The sequence below is a fragment of the Desmodus rotundus genome, chromosome 7 (genome assembly GCF_022682495.2).
Source record: "Desmodus rotundus isolate HL8 chromosome 7, HLdesRot8A.1, whole genome shotgun sequence".
NCBI classification, from domain to species: domain Eukaryota; kingdom Metazoa; phylum Chordata; class Mammalia; order Chiroptera; family Phyllostomidae; genus Desmodus; species Desmodus rotundus.
In genome coordinates, this window is record NC_071393.1 from 116,969,323 (window position 1) to 116,986,400 (window position 17,078).

Below are 17,078 nucleotides of genomic sequence, written 5' to 3' on the forward strand. Positions count from 1 at the left end.
GGCGGTGCCTTTAAGCCTGTCACGTAGTAACACCCGGGGGTCTTGTAAACCGTGTTTCTCTCCTGGCCCCACCCTCGGACTGCAGCATTAGTGCTTACTATAAAGCTGCCTAGGCGATGCTAATGTGAAGCCACGATTGCAGATGAGAGGAGAAAACCATTATCTGATGAAAGTTAAAATCATCTTAAGACTCTCTGATGACAATGTGGCAATATCAGGACATTAGCATGAATAGAAGACATAGAAGGGAAAGACAAAACATTTTGGTGAAGATAAACTTTTCACTTGATTTTTCTATAGATAGAAAATCTTGGTATTGATTGTATCTGTGTCTTTAAAAAAAACAACCCAATACCAAAGGTTACATGTTGTGTGGTTTCATTAATATGACATATTGAAATGGTAACACTTTTCGCATGGAGAGCACATTACAGGGAGTGGGGGGCGGGGCCAGGTAAGAGGTGTGTTGTCATAAAAGGTCACCACGGGGACCCTTATGGTGATAGAACTTTTGGGTATCTCGTCCTCGGTGTTGGATACATCAGCTTGCACCCAGGTAAAATTGTGCTGAACTAAATAAACACCTTTACAAATGAGTACAAGTAACACTGGGGAAATTTTGAAAAAAGTGTTAGGTGAAGGGAGATCATTTGAGGAGAAAATATTTTTAAAGAAAAACGGAAGCCAATTTAAACATGAATGGCACTCACTTCCTGTGGTCAGAGTGATGGAAAGCATCACTTGTGGGAAATCCGTTTCTCATGAGCAGCTTTTGAGCTCATGAGAACTGCAGCTGGTTTCTTCTCCTCACACAGTTCAGTGAAAGTATGAAGAACACTGGAGTGTGAGACCTAAACCCTGGGTTCAAATTTAAACCTATTGAGCTCGGACCTTGGGCTTGTCACAAAATGTCGCTTTATAAATGGGGCTAATAATAACCTTCAAGAATAATGTGACTTGATTTGTAATTAGGTGTACACAAGCAAGTAATTGTTAGGGTTTTTTTCTCTAGAATTCACTGATTCTATCCCTTTTATTTTTTACTGATCCTCCCTCATGCTCAGGGTACTCTGTCTCTTCCTTTCTCAGCATGTTCTCAGTTCATCTCTCTGCTTCTCCCCCAGCATGCCCTCTGTGGCATAATTCCACACTGAATCTCTACAGTACACATTTCAGGTGTGTGTGTGCGCATGCGTGTGTGAGCTCAGGAAGGAATATCTGCACGGCGCTCTAACCCACTTGTCCTTTCTGCTTCTGTAGGGGAAACCCAAGAAGAAGCTTATTGACAGGAAGAACACGGTAACTGACTTTTAAAAGTTGAGCAGTTTTTTACGTGTGCATAATATGTGACCATGCACAGACTAGGCATGATACTTCATATAACTATTTTCAGTTTGGCTCAGCCTGAGTGGTAACATAAAAGTGTTTTCTATTGAAACGCTATTCTGTGGCAACTTTTTACAAACAAAGTTAGTAAAATTTATGTACTTATAACTACAGGTGTATCATTTCAACTGATAATAATATAGTATTCATATTTGGCAATGTAAGAGAGACCAAAGTATTAATGAGAGTTCAAGTATACTCGTTAGATTCAAATAAGGGGTTATGTTTCGGCTTTGACATACCTTGGTCTCTGCGTCTCATGGGATTGAATAGAACCGCTTCCAATTTGCCACGGAACTAAAAGTATGCAAAGTACCTGTGGCTGTTCATGTTTGGCAGAGCAGAGCGAGGTCTTAGGAGGAGGACTGGGGTGGCCTTACCCCACTGAGGACTCCGACCACAACAAAAACTCCTAACCCTAAACAAGCACCCTCTGACTGGAGACGTTGCATCCATCCCTTCATTTTGTGTCTCTTTAAACAGCAGAATGAGAACATCTAGCTTTTGTTCTACATTTGGAAACTTTGTTTCTCATCCAGACCCTCCGAAGCATAAATCTGTGTTTTCTTTAAAAAATGAAAACTAATGATTGCCACTAAAGAAAAACTGAGAGAAATCAAGCTTGTTTCCTAAATGAAAGTCCCAGTTTGTAAGGTTTCTCCAGTTTTTAGTCAAGAAATGTGCTTTCTAGAGCATTTGCTATTAATTTGGAAATTAGAAAAAACAAAAGAAAAAAAGATAAAATATTAAACAATAAGAATATTTAAAGATCAATGAGTTTTGTCTTTTGTTCACTTTCTGCCAGTCATTGTGTCTGGCCAACAGTAAGGTTACTTGGGTGGTGCAGAGGTATAAGCAAATGAAAGGTGGTGACAGACCATATGCCCGAGCATGAAGCAAGTCTCAGTACATTTAAAAGGATTGAAGTCGTATGGTGTATGTTCCTTGACCACAGTGGAATTAGAAATCAGCAACAGTAGAAACTCTCCAAATATTTAGTGATTAAACAACACATTTCTAAATAATCCATGGGTGAAGGAAGAAACCATGAAGGATATTAGAAAAATTTTGAACTGAATGATAATAAAATATAAAATTAAAATGTGTGGGATGCAGCTAAGGGAGTGTTTTAAGGGAAATTTGTATCTACAAGCTTACCGTATTTTTCGGACTATAAGATGCACTTTTCCCGTATTTTTCGGACTATAAGATGCACTTTTCCTCCCCCAAATTTCAGAGGAAAATGGGGGTCCGTCTTATAGTCTGAATGTAGCTTACCTAGCTTGCTGGGGCGGGGGGAGGGTGGGCGGCGGTGGAGCAGGGGTTTTTTTACTATTTTCCTCCTCTAAAACCTAGGTACGTCTTATGGTCCGGTGTGTCCTATAGTCCAAAAAATACAGTATATTAGAAAACAGAGGCCTAAATCACTGATCTAACGTCCATTTTATGACACTGGGAAAAGAAGAGTTACCCAAAGTAAGTAGAAGAAAGGAAACAGTAAAGGGCAGGTATCAAATAAATTTTAAAAAAAGAAATAGTAAATAAAATCAGTAAAATCCAAAATCTTTCATTGATAAGGTAGAATTGATCCACTCTTACGCAGACTGATCTCGAAAAGAAAGAGCGACCGCTAATCACCAGTACGAGACAGGAGGGGGGGCTACCGCTGTAGACCCTGCAGACGTGCCATGAAGGGGACGTTACAGCAACCTCATTCCACTGCTTTGCCGGCTGGAATGAAATGTCTGAGCTCCTTGTGGGGATGGAAGCCAAAATGAGAGTTTTGAATAACCTTATACCTGTTCAGAATATTGACTTTGGAATCAGAAGTCGCCTTCCTACAAAGAAAACTCCAGGCCCCGCAGTTTCAGCGGTGAACTGTCAACCATTTGAGGGAGAGCACCGGTCGCACGCAAACTCTGTCCAGAGTCTAAGAGGGGCCACTTACCAGTTTGTTTTATGATGCCGGCACAACTATGACACCCAAATCTGACAAAGACATTTTTAAAAAAATCACAGGCTAGTACCATGAACATAGACACAGAATTTCTTAAAAGAATATTAGCAAATAGAATCCACGAGTATATAACAAATAATAATACATTTGGCTACAGTGAGATTTTTCCTAGCAATGCAAGGTTAGTTTGAGATTCGATTAGTCAATATAATGTATTATATTAAATAAAGGGAAAAACCCAGATGATCATTGTATTAGCTGCAGAAAGAAAGCGAGAAGGAGGGAGAGAGAAACATCTGATAAAATCTAATACGTTTGTGAGAAAAACTCTCAGCAAATCAGGAACAGAAGGGAACTTTTTTACTCTGACAGAGGCTTTCTATGAAAAAACTATTTCTAACATACTGAATGGTGAAATATTGAAGACTTTCCCCCTCTGATTAGTAGTAAGATAAGGTGTCTACTCTCACCACACGTAATTCTTTTGCACTAGAGGTCCTAAGCAGTATAATAAAAGGCTTGTGTATTAGAAAGGAGGAAGTTCAGTGTCTGTATCCTTGGATGACGTGATCAGGATAATAGGAGCCCCAAGGTGTCTACAGAATATAGGAATATACAGCTACACTTAGCAAGGTCTTGGGATACAAGGTCAATATACTAAAAAAGTTTGATATACTAGCAGTAAATAATTGGAAAGTGAAATTTAAAATTCTATTTATAATAGCATTTTAAAATACATGATTCTTAGGGATAAATTTAACAACATATATACACAGTAAAAGCTACTAAATATATTGAAAGAGATTTTAAATGATCTATATAAGTGGAGAGACTTAATATTGTAAATATCTATTCTCTCCAAATTGGTCTAAAGATCCAGTGCAATCCCAATTATTAGTTTAGTGGATTTTTTTGCTAGAAATTGACTGTCTTTTTTTAAATTTTACATGGAAATGAAAGGACTTAGAATATCCAAGGTCATCTTGGAAAAGACTTAGAGTACCTGACTTATAGAAATTCTATAATGCTATAGTAATCAAAACTATGGCACATTGATTATTAGAACAGAATAAAGAACTCAGAAATAGACTAATATTTATATGGTCGTTTAACTTTAAACCAAAGGCTTAAAGTAATCCAGTGAGGAAAGGAAACTTTAACAGATGGGGCTGGAATTGGATATCAGTATTTTTAAAAATGAAATTCAACCCCTATATCTCAAAAATTAGAGATGATTCACAGACATAAACACAAAAGTTTTTACTCTAAAACTTCTTGAGGAAAATATCTGTGACTTTGGGTTTGGTAGAAGTTTTTAGACATGACACAGAAAGCAATAAACAAAAAAAGGAAAAAATGATAAGCTCAGCTTTCTCAAAATTAAAAACTTTTGTTTATCATAAGATACTGTTAAGAAAATGACTAGGCCAGCCATCAAAAGGAAGATCTGTGAACAGCCAATATACCCATGAGATTGCGCTTAACGACAACATTAGTTACCAGAGAATGGCAAATTAAGCCCTGAGATATCACTAAACATCCAGCAGAATGGATAAAATTGTATGAGCTCACCGTACATTTTAAATGTCTTACAATTTTTTGTGTGAATCACGCCTCAGCAAACCTGGTGGTGGAGGAGTGACCAACAACCTCAAATGGTGAGGGTGCAGAGCTAGTGGGCTCTTGCACGTCGTCATTGGCAACAGAAACTGGCACGGGCGCTCTTTCTAGAAAGAGTCTGGCAGTTTATTAGAAAGCCTACAGAATTTCACTTGGAGATCTTTACCCAGGAGAAGGGAAAAATACAACCACAAAATAACTGCGCAAAAATGTTTACAGCCACTTCATTCATAATATTCCAAAACCGGAAACAGCCTGATGTCCAGCAACAGGAGAGCAGGAGAACCGTGGGTTATTCATACAACAGACCCCAGGAGTAAAAAGGGATCAATACTGATACCTACACCGTGGATGAGTCTCAAAACCGTGCTGTACGAAAGGAAACTTGCACACAAGAGTTCACACTGTGCGATTTCACTTTTATGAAGTTCCAGAAGAGGCACACCTAAGTATGTGGTAGAGAAATTTCGAGCAGTGGTTTTCTTTGAGTGTGAGCGGGGTAGACTGGGAAGGACCACGAGGATGTTCTGAGGGGACGGTAATGGCATCTGTCATCACTCACCAACTGGAAATTTCGTGTTTGGGTATTTCATTATGTGTAGTTTGTAGATCACCAAAAATGTCCCCAAACTCCAAACAAATATTGAAGTCCAGGTGATGACAGGCATGTTGAAGTGCTTAGGAGCAAAATGCACTGATGTCTATGTCCAACTTTGAAATGCTTTACAAATTAGGTGGATTGATGGGTGGCTAGAAGAATGGGAGATGGGAGGTACATGTGATGAAACAAATGCAATAAAATAGTCATTGTGGGAATTAGGCAGTGGGTAAAAATGGATATTCACTATAGGATTTTTCCACTTTCCCGTTCACTTGAATATTTTTATGATAGTTGGCAAAATAAAATCAAGTGGATGTAGCTACAAGGTATTACAACTTATTTGCAGGGAACTCAGCTGTTTATTAATTTGAAAATGTTTGTACCTGGTGATCAACAAGACAAGCCTGTTCCTTGCCTGTCTGTTTATCAGATTCCTATTTCCCCGGCGTTTCCTGCCTCTTTCCCTTGTGCTGGTTAGGGTTCATCTATCTCTTCAGGGCTTCTTAGAAACTCATAGTTATTACTTTAAAATATCAGATTTGTTTTATTTTACGTGTTACCTAATTGGCTAAAAGATCTACTTTCACAACTCTGCATGTGTATGTGAGAGACGGTAGGGCAGAGTTCAGTTATGGGGACTATCATAAGCTGATTTTGAAATATTTCTGAAGTTCATTAATTTGCTCCCTGTTTCTGCCCCTGGTGTCAGGATCTTCCCTGTTCTGGACCCAATTTCCTGCTCTGGGGAGAAGGCCTCCAAAAGATTTACTATTGTGTTCACCCACCCAGAAATCCCTAAAAGTCCTAAATAGACCAAAAGATATACTACCGTTTCATTGATCTCAGAGACTAAAAACTTCCAGAGAAATGAGGATGATTCTTTGACCTCAAAGGGAATATACGTTGATTTCTAGAAAGTTCAAGAGGGAAAGGTCAAAACTACCTACTTTTAGACACTAGCTTCTTTCCTGGCCCAACAACCAAGAACCCTCTCTCTCTCTGGTTACCTGGTTATCTCTGCTGCCTCATACTTGTCCGGTCCTTGTGTGGATTGGACCTGATACCTGTCACTTCTGTAATTCATGATTTTCTTTAATGCCTAACATAGCTGCTGCCATCCCCTTTCCCCGTCCCATTTCCCATTCATGAGGTGATTGAACTTGGCCTTGTCCTACATCTGCTGCCGGCCCTTGTCTGTACGTCTGACAACTCCTGACCAGTACTCAGCACCTGAAGAGTCCCTGCCACTTCTCCCCACCTATTCCTGTGACTAAGTAGCTTCGAAGGGAGGAGTTCCTCATGTTGGAATGGTTGAGACTTGGTGCGTCCCAAGGTCTTGGGGACTTTTTATTAAGACACTTGCCCTGTGAGTCTCAGTCAGCTCCGTGCTAGCGTATTCACAGAGATCAGCCATTCCTCCCCGGTCTCCACCTCTGCTGTGTTCATCAACTGTTGTACCTTCAAAAGAATATTTGTATAATTCTAAGGTATAGTGAATAGCAATAAAATAATACCTCTAGCCACAGCCCAGCCTGAGAATTAAAACGTTACCAGTATCTCTCAGTCGTTCCTAAAGTGTAAGGTTTTGGGTAGCACTTTGTGATCTCTGCAGTAAATAGTCAGTATTACTGAATACTTAAAAATACTTAAACAATACTTAAACTCAGATACATTTGTGTTCAGAACATTTAACACATTCAGACAGGCCATTAGTGAAGTTTTAATGTAGATCCCAGTATTTCGATTCATCTGTCAAACCTTTTAGAATTCACTAGATTACCTACCGTGCATGCCCAGTCTGTGATTATTGCAGATTTCTGTCAAGCTTAGCCTTGGAATACAGGAGAGGACTTTCTGAGGGGTTTTTTTTCTCCGTAGAACAACTACAGATGGAGCACCGGAACTGAAGGTAGAGAGTATGAATTCAAAAGCCAAGCTGCACGCTGCTCTTTACGAGAGGAAGCTCTTGTCTTTGGAGGTGCGGAAGCGCAGGCGACGGAATGGGAAACCGAGGGCAGCGAGGCCAAAGTACCCAGGTGCGTGCTGGGGAGCTGTCACCGAAGTCCAGGGTCTGGGCCCGGCCATCAGATTTAACCATCTTCTTAACACTCAGTGAATCAGAACCTTCCTGATCACATGTCCTTGGTTTTTTGTATATTCCTTTTTCTCTGAAACTGAAAATCAAAAGGACTGTAAGTCTTAAACCTTCCATTCTATAATGTTTGTGTTGAATATCCAAAGCACATACATCGTGGCTTTTGCTTGCATTTCAGCATCATATAATACCTGATACTTTAGAAGTAGCATTGGCTGAAGTTTAATAGAATCCTGAGCATTATTATTCGGATTTTTCACGAGTAGATACTAAGTCCAGTTTATCCTTTGACGTTGGTAAATGTTGTAAATATTTTAAACATAAACAGACAAAGGCGAATTTCTTTTTCTTCCAAATTTCCCCATATATGTTTGTCGCTGACTGACTGGCTGGCTTCCTTTCTTTTCCTCCTCCCTTCCTTTGTTGAACACCTGTATTAGTCGCATTAGTCACTGGGGTTTAGGCACATTAGTCACTTGGTTAATAAATATCTGGCTCTTCTCACAGACCTTCCAAGCCCGGGAAGGAGAACGATAATGAATAAACATAGTAGAGAAAGATATTCCCTTGCTCTTTGTACATTCTTGAAAAGTGCCCTTCTAAAAACCTCTACCACATTCTAGAGGTTACTAAGATGCTTTTGGCCTTAAGTTGTGAGAGAGCCCATTGGTATGATGATGAGAAGCATCAGCTGTAATGAAGATGGTTACTAGGGTTTTAGAACATATGAGATTGGAGAGTGACATGTGTATGCCATTAATTTTATGTGTTATTTGTGGTCTGATTTAGATATGGGTTTTTATGAAAAAGGTAAAAGGAAGGTATTGGGAGAGAGGAAAATTTAATCTTTTTTCAGCAACATTAGTGATTCTTCGCATTTAGTGATTACCCAACCAGCTGAAATGAATGTTAAAACTGAGACAGACAGTGAAGAGGAGGAAGAAGTCGCATTGGACAATGAAGATGAAGAACAGGAAACTTCCCAGGAGGAGTTTGCAGGGTCCCTTGGAGAAAATCAAGCCAAATACACATCCTCATTGACCATGATGGTAGAAAATTCACCCCCCAAAACAGCCGTGAAAGTTCCCGATTGGACTAGTAAAGGTGAACAATGCTGCAAAAGTGAGACTCAGGAGCCAGAACCAAAATTTAACCTGATACAGATTCTGCAAGATAATGGCAATCTCAGGTATGTACCTTTTGTAACTGTAACAGTAAAATTGGTAACAGCTAAGGTGTACTGTGCACCAGCTGCTGTGCTGGTGGCTTTACAGCCTTTTCCGTTTCCCATGCACAGCACTCCTGTGAAGTAATGACTGCGATTTTATGTTTTCTTTAAGGAAGCTGAGTCTTGGAGAGTTCACTTGTCCAAGGTATAGAGCTATGATACAAACCCAGGTCTCACTGGCTGGAGGGATACTTGTTGGGGTTTGGTGTCCGTCACCAAGAACACAGGGTGACTGAGACAAGGAGCTCAAGCAGCTCATGGTTTAGTATGGAGACGCTTAAAGAATGGTGGCTATGACCCCAATATGGACAAAGTCCTCTTAGGACACAGGAAAAGGACTGATTGGTCTTGCTTGGGAAGGCCAGAGAGATATTAGGGAGGAGGCAGTATCTGAACCAGACTTTGAATGATGAGTAGGATTTCAGGAGGTTTGGTAAGTACCAACTAAGTGTGGGAGTGCTAGCAGAGGAAACAAAGACACAGAGGCGTGGTGGCACAGTCATTCATTCAGTCCCTCATCAAGTATCTGTTGAGCACCTGCTCTGTGCCCGGAATTGGGCTAGGCTGTAGGGTACTACGATGGAGACCAAGACAGGCTCGTGGAGCTTATTCTAGTGGGGGAAGGCTGCCAGTAAACAAAGAAGCAAGGCAATTTCAGGCAGCGACAAGTGCTGTGAAGACAGTAAAATAGGGTGCAGTGTTAGAATGTAATATTGGGCAGATGACTTCTTTAGATTGGTGTTTGGACATGAAGAGGTAACCTTCAGGGTGTGGGTCCTGAGTGATGAGAAGGAGGTAAATCATGTGATTATCCGGGGGCAGGATATTCCAGACAGAACAGCAAATACAAGAGCCCTGAGACTGGGACGAGCCTGGCAAGTCTGAGAAATAGATTAGTGTGGTGGAGTTATATGGAGGGAAGGGTATGGTAGGAAATGAGACTAAAACTTGGATGTCATTTGATAATAAAGGGCTTTAAGAGGAGCCTGGACTTTATTTTCTAGATGGGTAATTTCTAAGCAGAAGAATGATGGGGTCAGGTCTTGATTTGGAAAGTAAATTGATTGTACTGTGGGACGGTGATTGGGAAGAGGACAACTGAAGGCAGAGCGGTAAGTTTAGGGGCTGTTACAGTTCTAGGGCCAGGACGATGAAGTCTTTGACCAGAGCCATGGCTGTAGGAATGGGGAAAACGGGGTGGATGTAATGAAATTTGCAAGTAAAAATAGTCAGGGCTTGGTCTCTGTAGGTGTAAGACCTCCAAAGAGACTTTTCCAAATTTGGCACCTTCACTCCGTGTAAGGAGCGTAAGAGTTAGCTTGATGGTAGAAATACTGTCTCCTTTGGGGCGGAGTGAGGTGAAAGTGCTCGGGGATGAAGATGTGCAGGAGACAGGTGAAAACAGAGCTTTGAAGGTCAGAGTCAAACAGGATTGTATAGCTGATAGTTAAAAACTTCAGAGTGGGTGTGCTTGTCCACTTTGCTTTAGCTCAGTAAGCATCAACAAGGCAAAAAGGAAGAGAATTGAGTCCTGGGGAACACCAGTGTTTAATAGTGTAAAGAGACAAGAAATAGCAGAGAGGTAGGCGTCAAACGGGGAGGGTGTAGACGGTAACAGCTACAAGAGTCTCAAGCTGTGGAGTGCCTTGGACAGCCCACATTAGGATGAAGCGTGAAAAGAGACGCCTGCATTTATGACCAGGGGTGGGCATAGTGGATAGAAGAGAAGTTGTAAGTCACGGAAATAAGAAAGCAAGTGTGAACTAACTTTTTCAGAAGATTTGGCAGCAAAAGGAAGGTGAGAATACATGGGAGAGAGCAAGCCAAGAGAAAGACTTTTTGTTTTTAACAGGTAGGGGTTTTGCAGCTTATTTATAGACCAGGGGAAGGATTTGATGGAAAGAGGGTTAGAGATGCAGAAATGACCGTATCGATTGAGAAACATCGTAAAGGTGGAAAGAGGCTAGTGGAGGGTCACCTCTTTCTGTAAGTCAGGAAGTAAGCCCCATGGGATGAGTACAGTGGTTTGAAGTTACAGGGGAAGGAAGTTTAGGTATTCGTGTGTGATGGTTTTGATTTTTTCAGTTGGAGGTCAGTGGAGAGTGGTATTGGGGTTTGGGGCGTGGGGGACAGTTACGGTTTGGAACAGTGCAGTGCAGAATGAGATGGTTTCCTCAGTAAAGAGCACACTGAACTCCATCAGGAGACCTGGGCCCTGGCTTTTTAGTGCTGACCAGCTGGCCGTGACCCTGGACCACTCAGAGGGCTTCTCTGCGCCTCAGTTTCCGTTAATGTGAGGCCAAAGAGAGGGATCCGACCAGTGTTTTTCAAAGTGGTGCTTTCTGGAGGGGGAAATAAAAGGCTCCACTGAATTGAAATAAAACTTTTCAAAACCACTGGACTATATTCTAAGGCCCTTTCCAGAAATAACATTCTGCTTAGCTGTCATGGATATAAATTACTTCTTCATAAATCTTATGGATCTCACTTTCTGTGAGTAAACTGTTGTAATTGCAGGGTGTGTTAATATAAATTAGTGGTTTTCAGACTATTCCTTGGAGTTGCCCGTCATTCTGTGGGGCATCTCAGTGGCTACTGGGATTCTGGAGAAGGTCCATGGCAAGGATTCAAGGCTCCAGGCCCCAGGCCTCTTGTATATTCTGTGTAGTGAGGATCCACAGAGGCTTTTATTCTTTAAAAAATAGGAAGGGTTTTTTGGTGTAAATCATTGTGGTTTTCATTCTTTCATTTTTGGGGGTGGGGGGTGTTTGTTTCAAATGACTAGCTGACCAGCGGTCTCATACCTTAGGGACAAACTTGGGATTAACACCCCACAGGGATCTCTTTAACAAGGGCAGAAAACTCGGTACTTGTTCATTTTTGACAGCGATTTGCAGCAAAATAATGACTGAAATCTTAACTTCCAAGCAATCATTCCTGTGTCCAAAGACCTTCTTGTTTTAGTGTGGAAGAGCTAGGCAGTGAGGCTGGGCACTCTGCTGCGTTTGGAGGTGTCTGACACGAGCCGCTGCTAGCTCACTGTACTGCAGGTGAATTCCTTGACCGAAATTGAGAGCCTTTTTCATTTATTTTGACCGGGAAGGAGTTTGTTGTTGGACGTAGAGCTTATGGGAATGGTTGAAGGGGAAGTGGCGTATGGTCCCCAGGTGAACAAGAACATGATTGTTGTCCTCGCTGAGAAACGTTTGGAAATGTAAATTTATTATTTCAACATCGCATTGTCCTCCCCTAGGCTATCCCTATTAATAACAAAGATGTAGCCTTACTTACAGTTCATTCTCTGCAGATCCTAGGGACTAAACTCCCGAAAGCAAATCAACCCGACTCCCCTCCACTCTAGTCCCTCCAACACACACATAGGAGCTTCACCGAGCCCCTCTTGGGATTCCCGGTTTACTCTGGACGGGCCCTCCGTCCTAACCTTGGAGGGTCAGCGAGTGGAGAGCGTTCAGCGATTGCATGTGTGAGGGCTGTAAACAAAGCTTGTGTTGGGCCCCGATCTTCGCTGATGTCATTTTGGCGAGAGCGTCAGAGGCCGATCAGCTGAAGTAACCAGAGCCTCTCCTGAAAGAAAACAGATCTGCTGCAGTGAGCAGCCGAAGTGCAGACCATCAGTGTCGCTGGCACCCTGTCTCCACACTCTAGCGCAGCACGTTTCCTTGTTTCCTACCCAGGCCGCCACCCAGGGCCAGGTGGGCTCCCCGTTGGTGTCGCTGAGGGGCTTTTTAGTGTATGGGAGGGTTTCTTTCTCCCAGCGAACATCTGGCTTGTCCTAGCCTGCCTATGCCAAACTCTGTTGGACCTCACTCATTTGTTCTGGGCCTCAGCCACTCCTGTCTTGTAGTTGAGAAAAGCATGACCTTAAAACTTGGTCTCAAAAGTTCCTTGGTAGGATTTATCTATTTCCTGCTTCGGAGGCCTTTGCACACCAGAAATATTAGTTGCCATAGCAAAAGCCATACTTTTGCACTAACTGATAAGTATGTCCTTAAGGGCCTCTAAGGAGAACTTTTCTACATTATTACAAAGGCTCTTGTGAAGATTCAATACTTTTCCTGCCCATTCCCCCAAGAAAGTTTTTTAAAAAGTTCAAAGAGCTTTATATAAGGGTAGGAGACCTAATTTTTCTATTCTTGTTTGATTCCTCCTATGGAAATGATGAGAAAATGAATAGGATTCTCCATGTCTGATTCCTTCAATAGAAAACAAAATCTCATGTACTGTTGAGAAGGAATCTTTCCTTACTCAGTGACTGTATGATTGGTGTAGCCATCCTAATAGGAGTGTCCTCAAAGGCCACTTTCAGAGAGGCAGGTACACGCTGGGAAGGCTCGCCATTCGGCCCCCTAACCGCGTGTTGTCTTGGATTTCCATAGCAAAGTGCAGGCCCGAATAGCGTTCTCCGCCTATCTGCAGCACGTCCAGACCCGCCTGATGAACGACAGTGGAGGTCAGACGTTCAGTGCCAGTTGGGCTGCCAAAGAAGATGAACAGATGGTGAGGCTCTTCTTCTTGGGATCTTTTTACTTTCCCTTTTCCTTTTCTTTTTTCTGTGAGGGTAAGGAACAATATAGTCTTCGGGTAAAGAAATGATTTCACAGTCTAGTTTACAGATTTGTCTTACTTTAATGCGCAGTTAAGTCTTTGTTCTGGAGCCGTGTTCATCGTCCTGCTGTGTTGAGGGCATCAATTTATTTTATTCCAAAAATGTGAATTGATTGCTCATTAGATGCCAGGGCCTGTGGAAAGCCCTGGAAAAGAATAACAATTAGAATCCCTTCTCAAGCAAACCTAGGTTTCCTTAACTCTGTGAAGGAGGCACTATCATCCCCATTTTCAGGTGAGGAAACAAAGACCTGGAAAAGGGAAGTCATGTGCCTGTTGTCCCACAGCTTGTAAGTGGTAAAACTAGAACTTGAACTCAGATGTCCTAATTGTCCATTATTTGCTCTTGCATTGTTTCCATGAGTCATAAGGCATTTATTTTTCTGTCCTGAAGTGCGGAGTTAGCTCCGTGAAAGTCAACACTTTATCATAGGACCTCCGAGGGTGTAACGTTCTCCATGTTAATACTTCTTCTTTACTAGTTGTAACTTTGTAAATTCTTAGATTACTGGAAACGGACTTGTGTAATAATTTTTACTGTGTATCAGTCATTTGAACATGCCTAGAATTTAATATTCTAGCAAGGCTTTTCCTTCTGGATCAGAATGACAGGGAACTTCAGTTTCTTTGGTGTAAGGTCAGTGCTTAGGGAAGAAGCCACCACCCTTCCGCAGCATTTTTAGCCACAGGGATCTGTCACCAAAAAGAGAGGGACCTTTTAAGTCTGAGAAAGCTGCATCCTTTGTCCAATGAAGTGATGTCCCTCCTGTTATTTCCAGTTCTCCACATACACGGGGCATACAGTATGCCAGGCCTATAATAAAAACACGATGGCTATCCCAGAAAACAACTTGAGAATTTAAAGGAGCCAATACAACCCAGAGATAAAACCTTGTGTGTTGTGAATAATCCTTCAGCCATCAGCGGAAAATGTAGCTCTGCTCTTTCCAAGTGGAAAATTGAAACTGCCTTTTTGAGAGTCAGTTTGTCTGCTCCGCTGTGAAAAAAATAATGTTTTAATGTAACAGCTTAAACCACCCTATAGTAAAGAGAGCAGAGTAGAACTATGAAATCCAACCCTCTAGTTATGAGTCTGTTTCCTTATCCTGGAGTAAATTGGCACCAAAAGACAATGAACCAAAATCAAATTCAAGAAGAAAGAAATAGCTCAGAAGAGAATAACCACTCGACTGTTGGCTTGGAATCCACACAGGATTTCTGTGGAGCTTTTTACAAGAATATTTAGGATCATCAGTGTAAAACTTAATGCCAGTTCTGTGCATTTATTTTGAAAATACATCTAGAGAGCAATCCCTCCCCCATTCCCTGAGGATCGTGGCAGTGGTCTTGTTTATGAGGAAGGTAGGTGTGGGATTGCCTCTCTGGTCCAGGTTAGGGTTAGAGATTCTTTAGCACATAACCCACAGAAGGCACAGCAATATAGAGTCCCAACATCTGTCATCTTAAGCCAATTTTATTGTGTTTGACACAGGAGGGAGGGAACAACTATATTTAAGGCCTGTGGCCTTGCAGAATCTTCCTTTGAAGAGTTTGTGATGTTACGAATGACCTGATTGGTGTGTATTCAAATTTCAAAACCCTTTGTCCTATCTCCAGTGAGATGTGCCCATTCTTCCCCTTAGCGGCCTCCCACTGTGCCCGGCTTGCCAATCATTAATTCCAAAGGCTCCCTTTCCGCTGGGAAAGAAAGATACCGCCCCTCGAGCACAGCAGCAGTGCTTGCTTTCCCTTTGTCAGCACACTTTTTAGGTTAGTAGTTTCTACTCTTCGCCAGCGTTCTTCATTACCCGCACAACTCTTAACTGCTTCTGTTTTTTTTCTCCCCTGAAAGTATTCTATTGAAATTATCTCCTGCTGGCCGGGTCCAGGGCCTTATCTTGGTCATGGTCCTTTCCAGCTCCAGCGTCTTGGAAGCTTTGGACATGGGGCCCTTTCTTCCCTCAACTTCTGTTACACTATTTTCTCTTGGAGTTCTTTCCACATTTCTGATGTTTCTACCATGGGGGGTTGTGTGTGTGTGTGTGTGTGTGTGTGTGTGTGGTTTTTGTGGTTTTTGTTTTGTTTTTCTGATTTTTTCCTCCTCTTATCGCTAACCACGACTATTTCTGTATTCTTTCTCTACTCTCTCACCTTTGATATTTCATCTGCTCCCATGGTTTTGGTTTCCATTCCTTATTTTTGAGTGCGACTTTCCCTAAATAGCTTTCTCCGATCACCCTATTAGAAGTGAAATCTGCACTTGAATTATTGTAATACTATTTGCGTCTTGATGACAGTTTTACAGCTGTCACTTTATTGCATAGTCATTGACTTTCTGATTGCCAGCTTATGAGGGAAGAGAATGCATTTCTTCTGTTTTATGTCTTCCTGTGTCCTTCTTATCCCTCACCTGTTTGTTTTGAGTCTTATTTGTTGAGATGCATAGTTTGCCTCTTCTCACATCTCTGTTGTGTAATTTCTTGATGGCTTGTCTCCTGTTGCTCAGCACCATCCCTGCTTTTTTCCCCAATGACTTTTAATTTATAGGAGCTAGTGGTTCGTTTCCTCAAGCGAGCGTCAAGTAACCTCCAGAACTCACTGAAGATGGTGCTGCCCAGTCGACAGCTGGCACTTCTGGAACGCAGAAGAATCCTGGCCCACCAACTAGGTGACTTTATCCTTGTGTACAACAAGGTCGGTGGTCCCTCTGTTAGTCTTTGCTTCAGACTGTCACGCATGGTCAGAAACAGGCTAGGACCTCTGTCCCACTGGGTGGAGGGGCCCTCATGTAACTTCTCTTCCCTAACGTCATCATCCCCTGTGTGTGACTGTCACAGGGAACCAGACCCGCGGGGCTGAAAAGCTACTAAGTCGTTACTTCTGAAAGCCCCAGTGGCCACAGTTAACTCTTCCCCAAAGGCATATTCCTTTCCAGTGCTATGGTGCCCGAGATGACCCCCGGGCTGTGTGATTTCGCACTGCCACTGTTGTGCCTGTAGACAGTGGTGAATTGATTACTGCAGAGCTAATCTGAACTGTAGATTGAATATAACGGCAATCTTCTTTCCCGAGAGAGTACAATGCTTTGTTCTCTAGAACATTTTAACCAGTGACATCACTTTGCAATGAAGCCCAGCAAATAGACTATTTGGTTCAAGTATTTTGCAAAGCCTTTTTTATCCAAGGGTCTCAGAACACTTTAGAAATTTTATTTATATATATATATATTTATTTATATTTATATTTATATATATTTGCTTATAAAATATATGATCATTTTGCAGAAGAGAAAGCCGAGGCCTGGAAATTTAAATGACTTTTTAAAAGATGCGTGGAATGGTTAATAGAACATTAGCACAACCAAATCCATAGCCACGATTTATTCCAGATCTGTCAAGAATTTTGGTATGTCTTGTATCAGCGATGAATTTACTCACTTTGGGTGCTGGTATAGGAGATCTTTGAAGACATATCTTCTCCCTAATTGTCACAAAATACAGTCTGTTGTCGTATTGTTAAAGCTGCGACCATAGACATGACTAAAATACTATAAAAAGCCCTTTTC

General features: G+C 41.8%; 1 protein-coding gene across 11 annotated transcripts in view; it reads left to right on the top strand.

Moving 5' to 3' along the window:
• Positions 1 to 17,078, top strand: part of TTLL5 (tubulin tyrosine ligase like 5) — a 252,493-nt gene that overhangs the window by 79,127 nt on the left and 156,288 nt on the right. For 8 of the 11 annotated variants that reach the window (XR_008427229.2, XM_053927529.1, XM_053927528.1 and 5 more), the window contains 5 exons: positions 1,261 to 1,299; positions 7,443 to 7,600; positions 8,542 to 8,848; positions 13,285 to 13,405; positions 16,061 to 16,207. Coding sequence is in view for 10 of the 11 variants with exons in the window: in XM_053927529.1 (XP_053783504.1) it covers positions 1,261 to 1,299; positions 7,443 to 7,600; positions 8,542 to 8,848; positions 13,285 to 13,405; positions 16,061 to 16,207 (772 nt within the window). In the remaining variant the exon portion in view is untranslated. The remainder of the gene's footprint in view (positions 1 to 1,260; positions 1,300 to 7,442; positions 7,601 to 8,541; positions 8,849 to 13,284; positions 13,406 to 16,060; positions 16,208 to 17,078) is intronic. The other 3 variants (XM_053927533.2, XM_053927534.2, XM_053927536.1) reach the window with 1 other exon arrangement.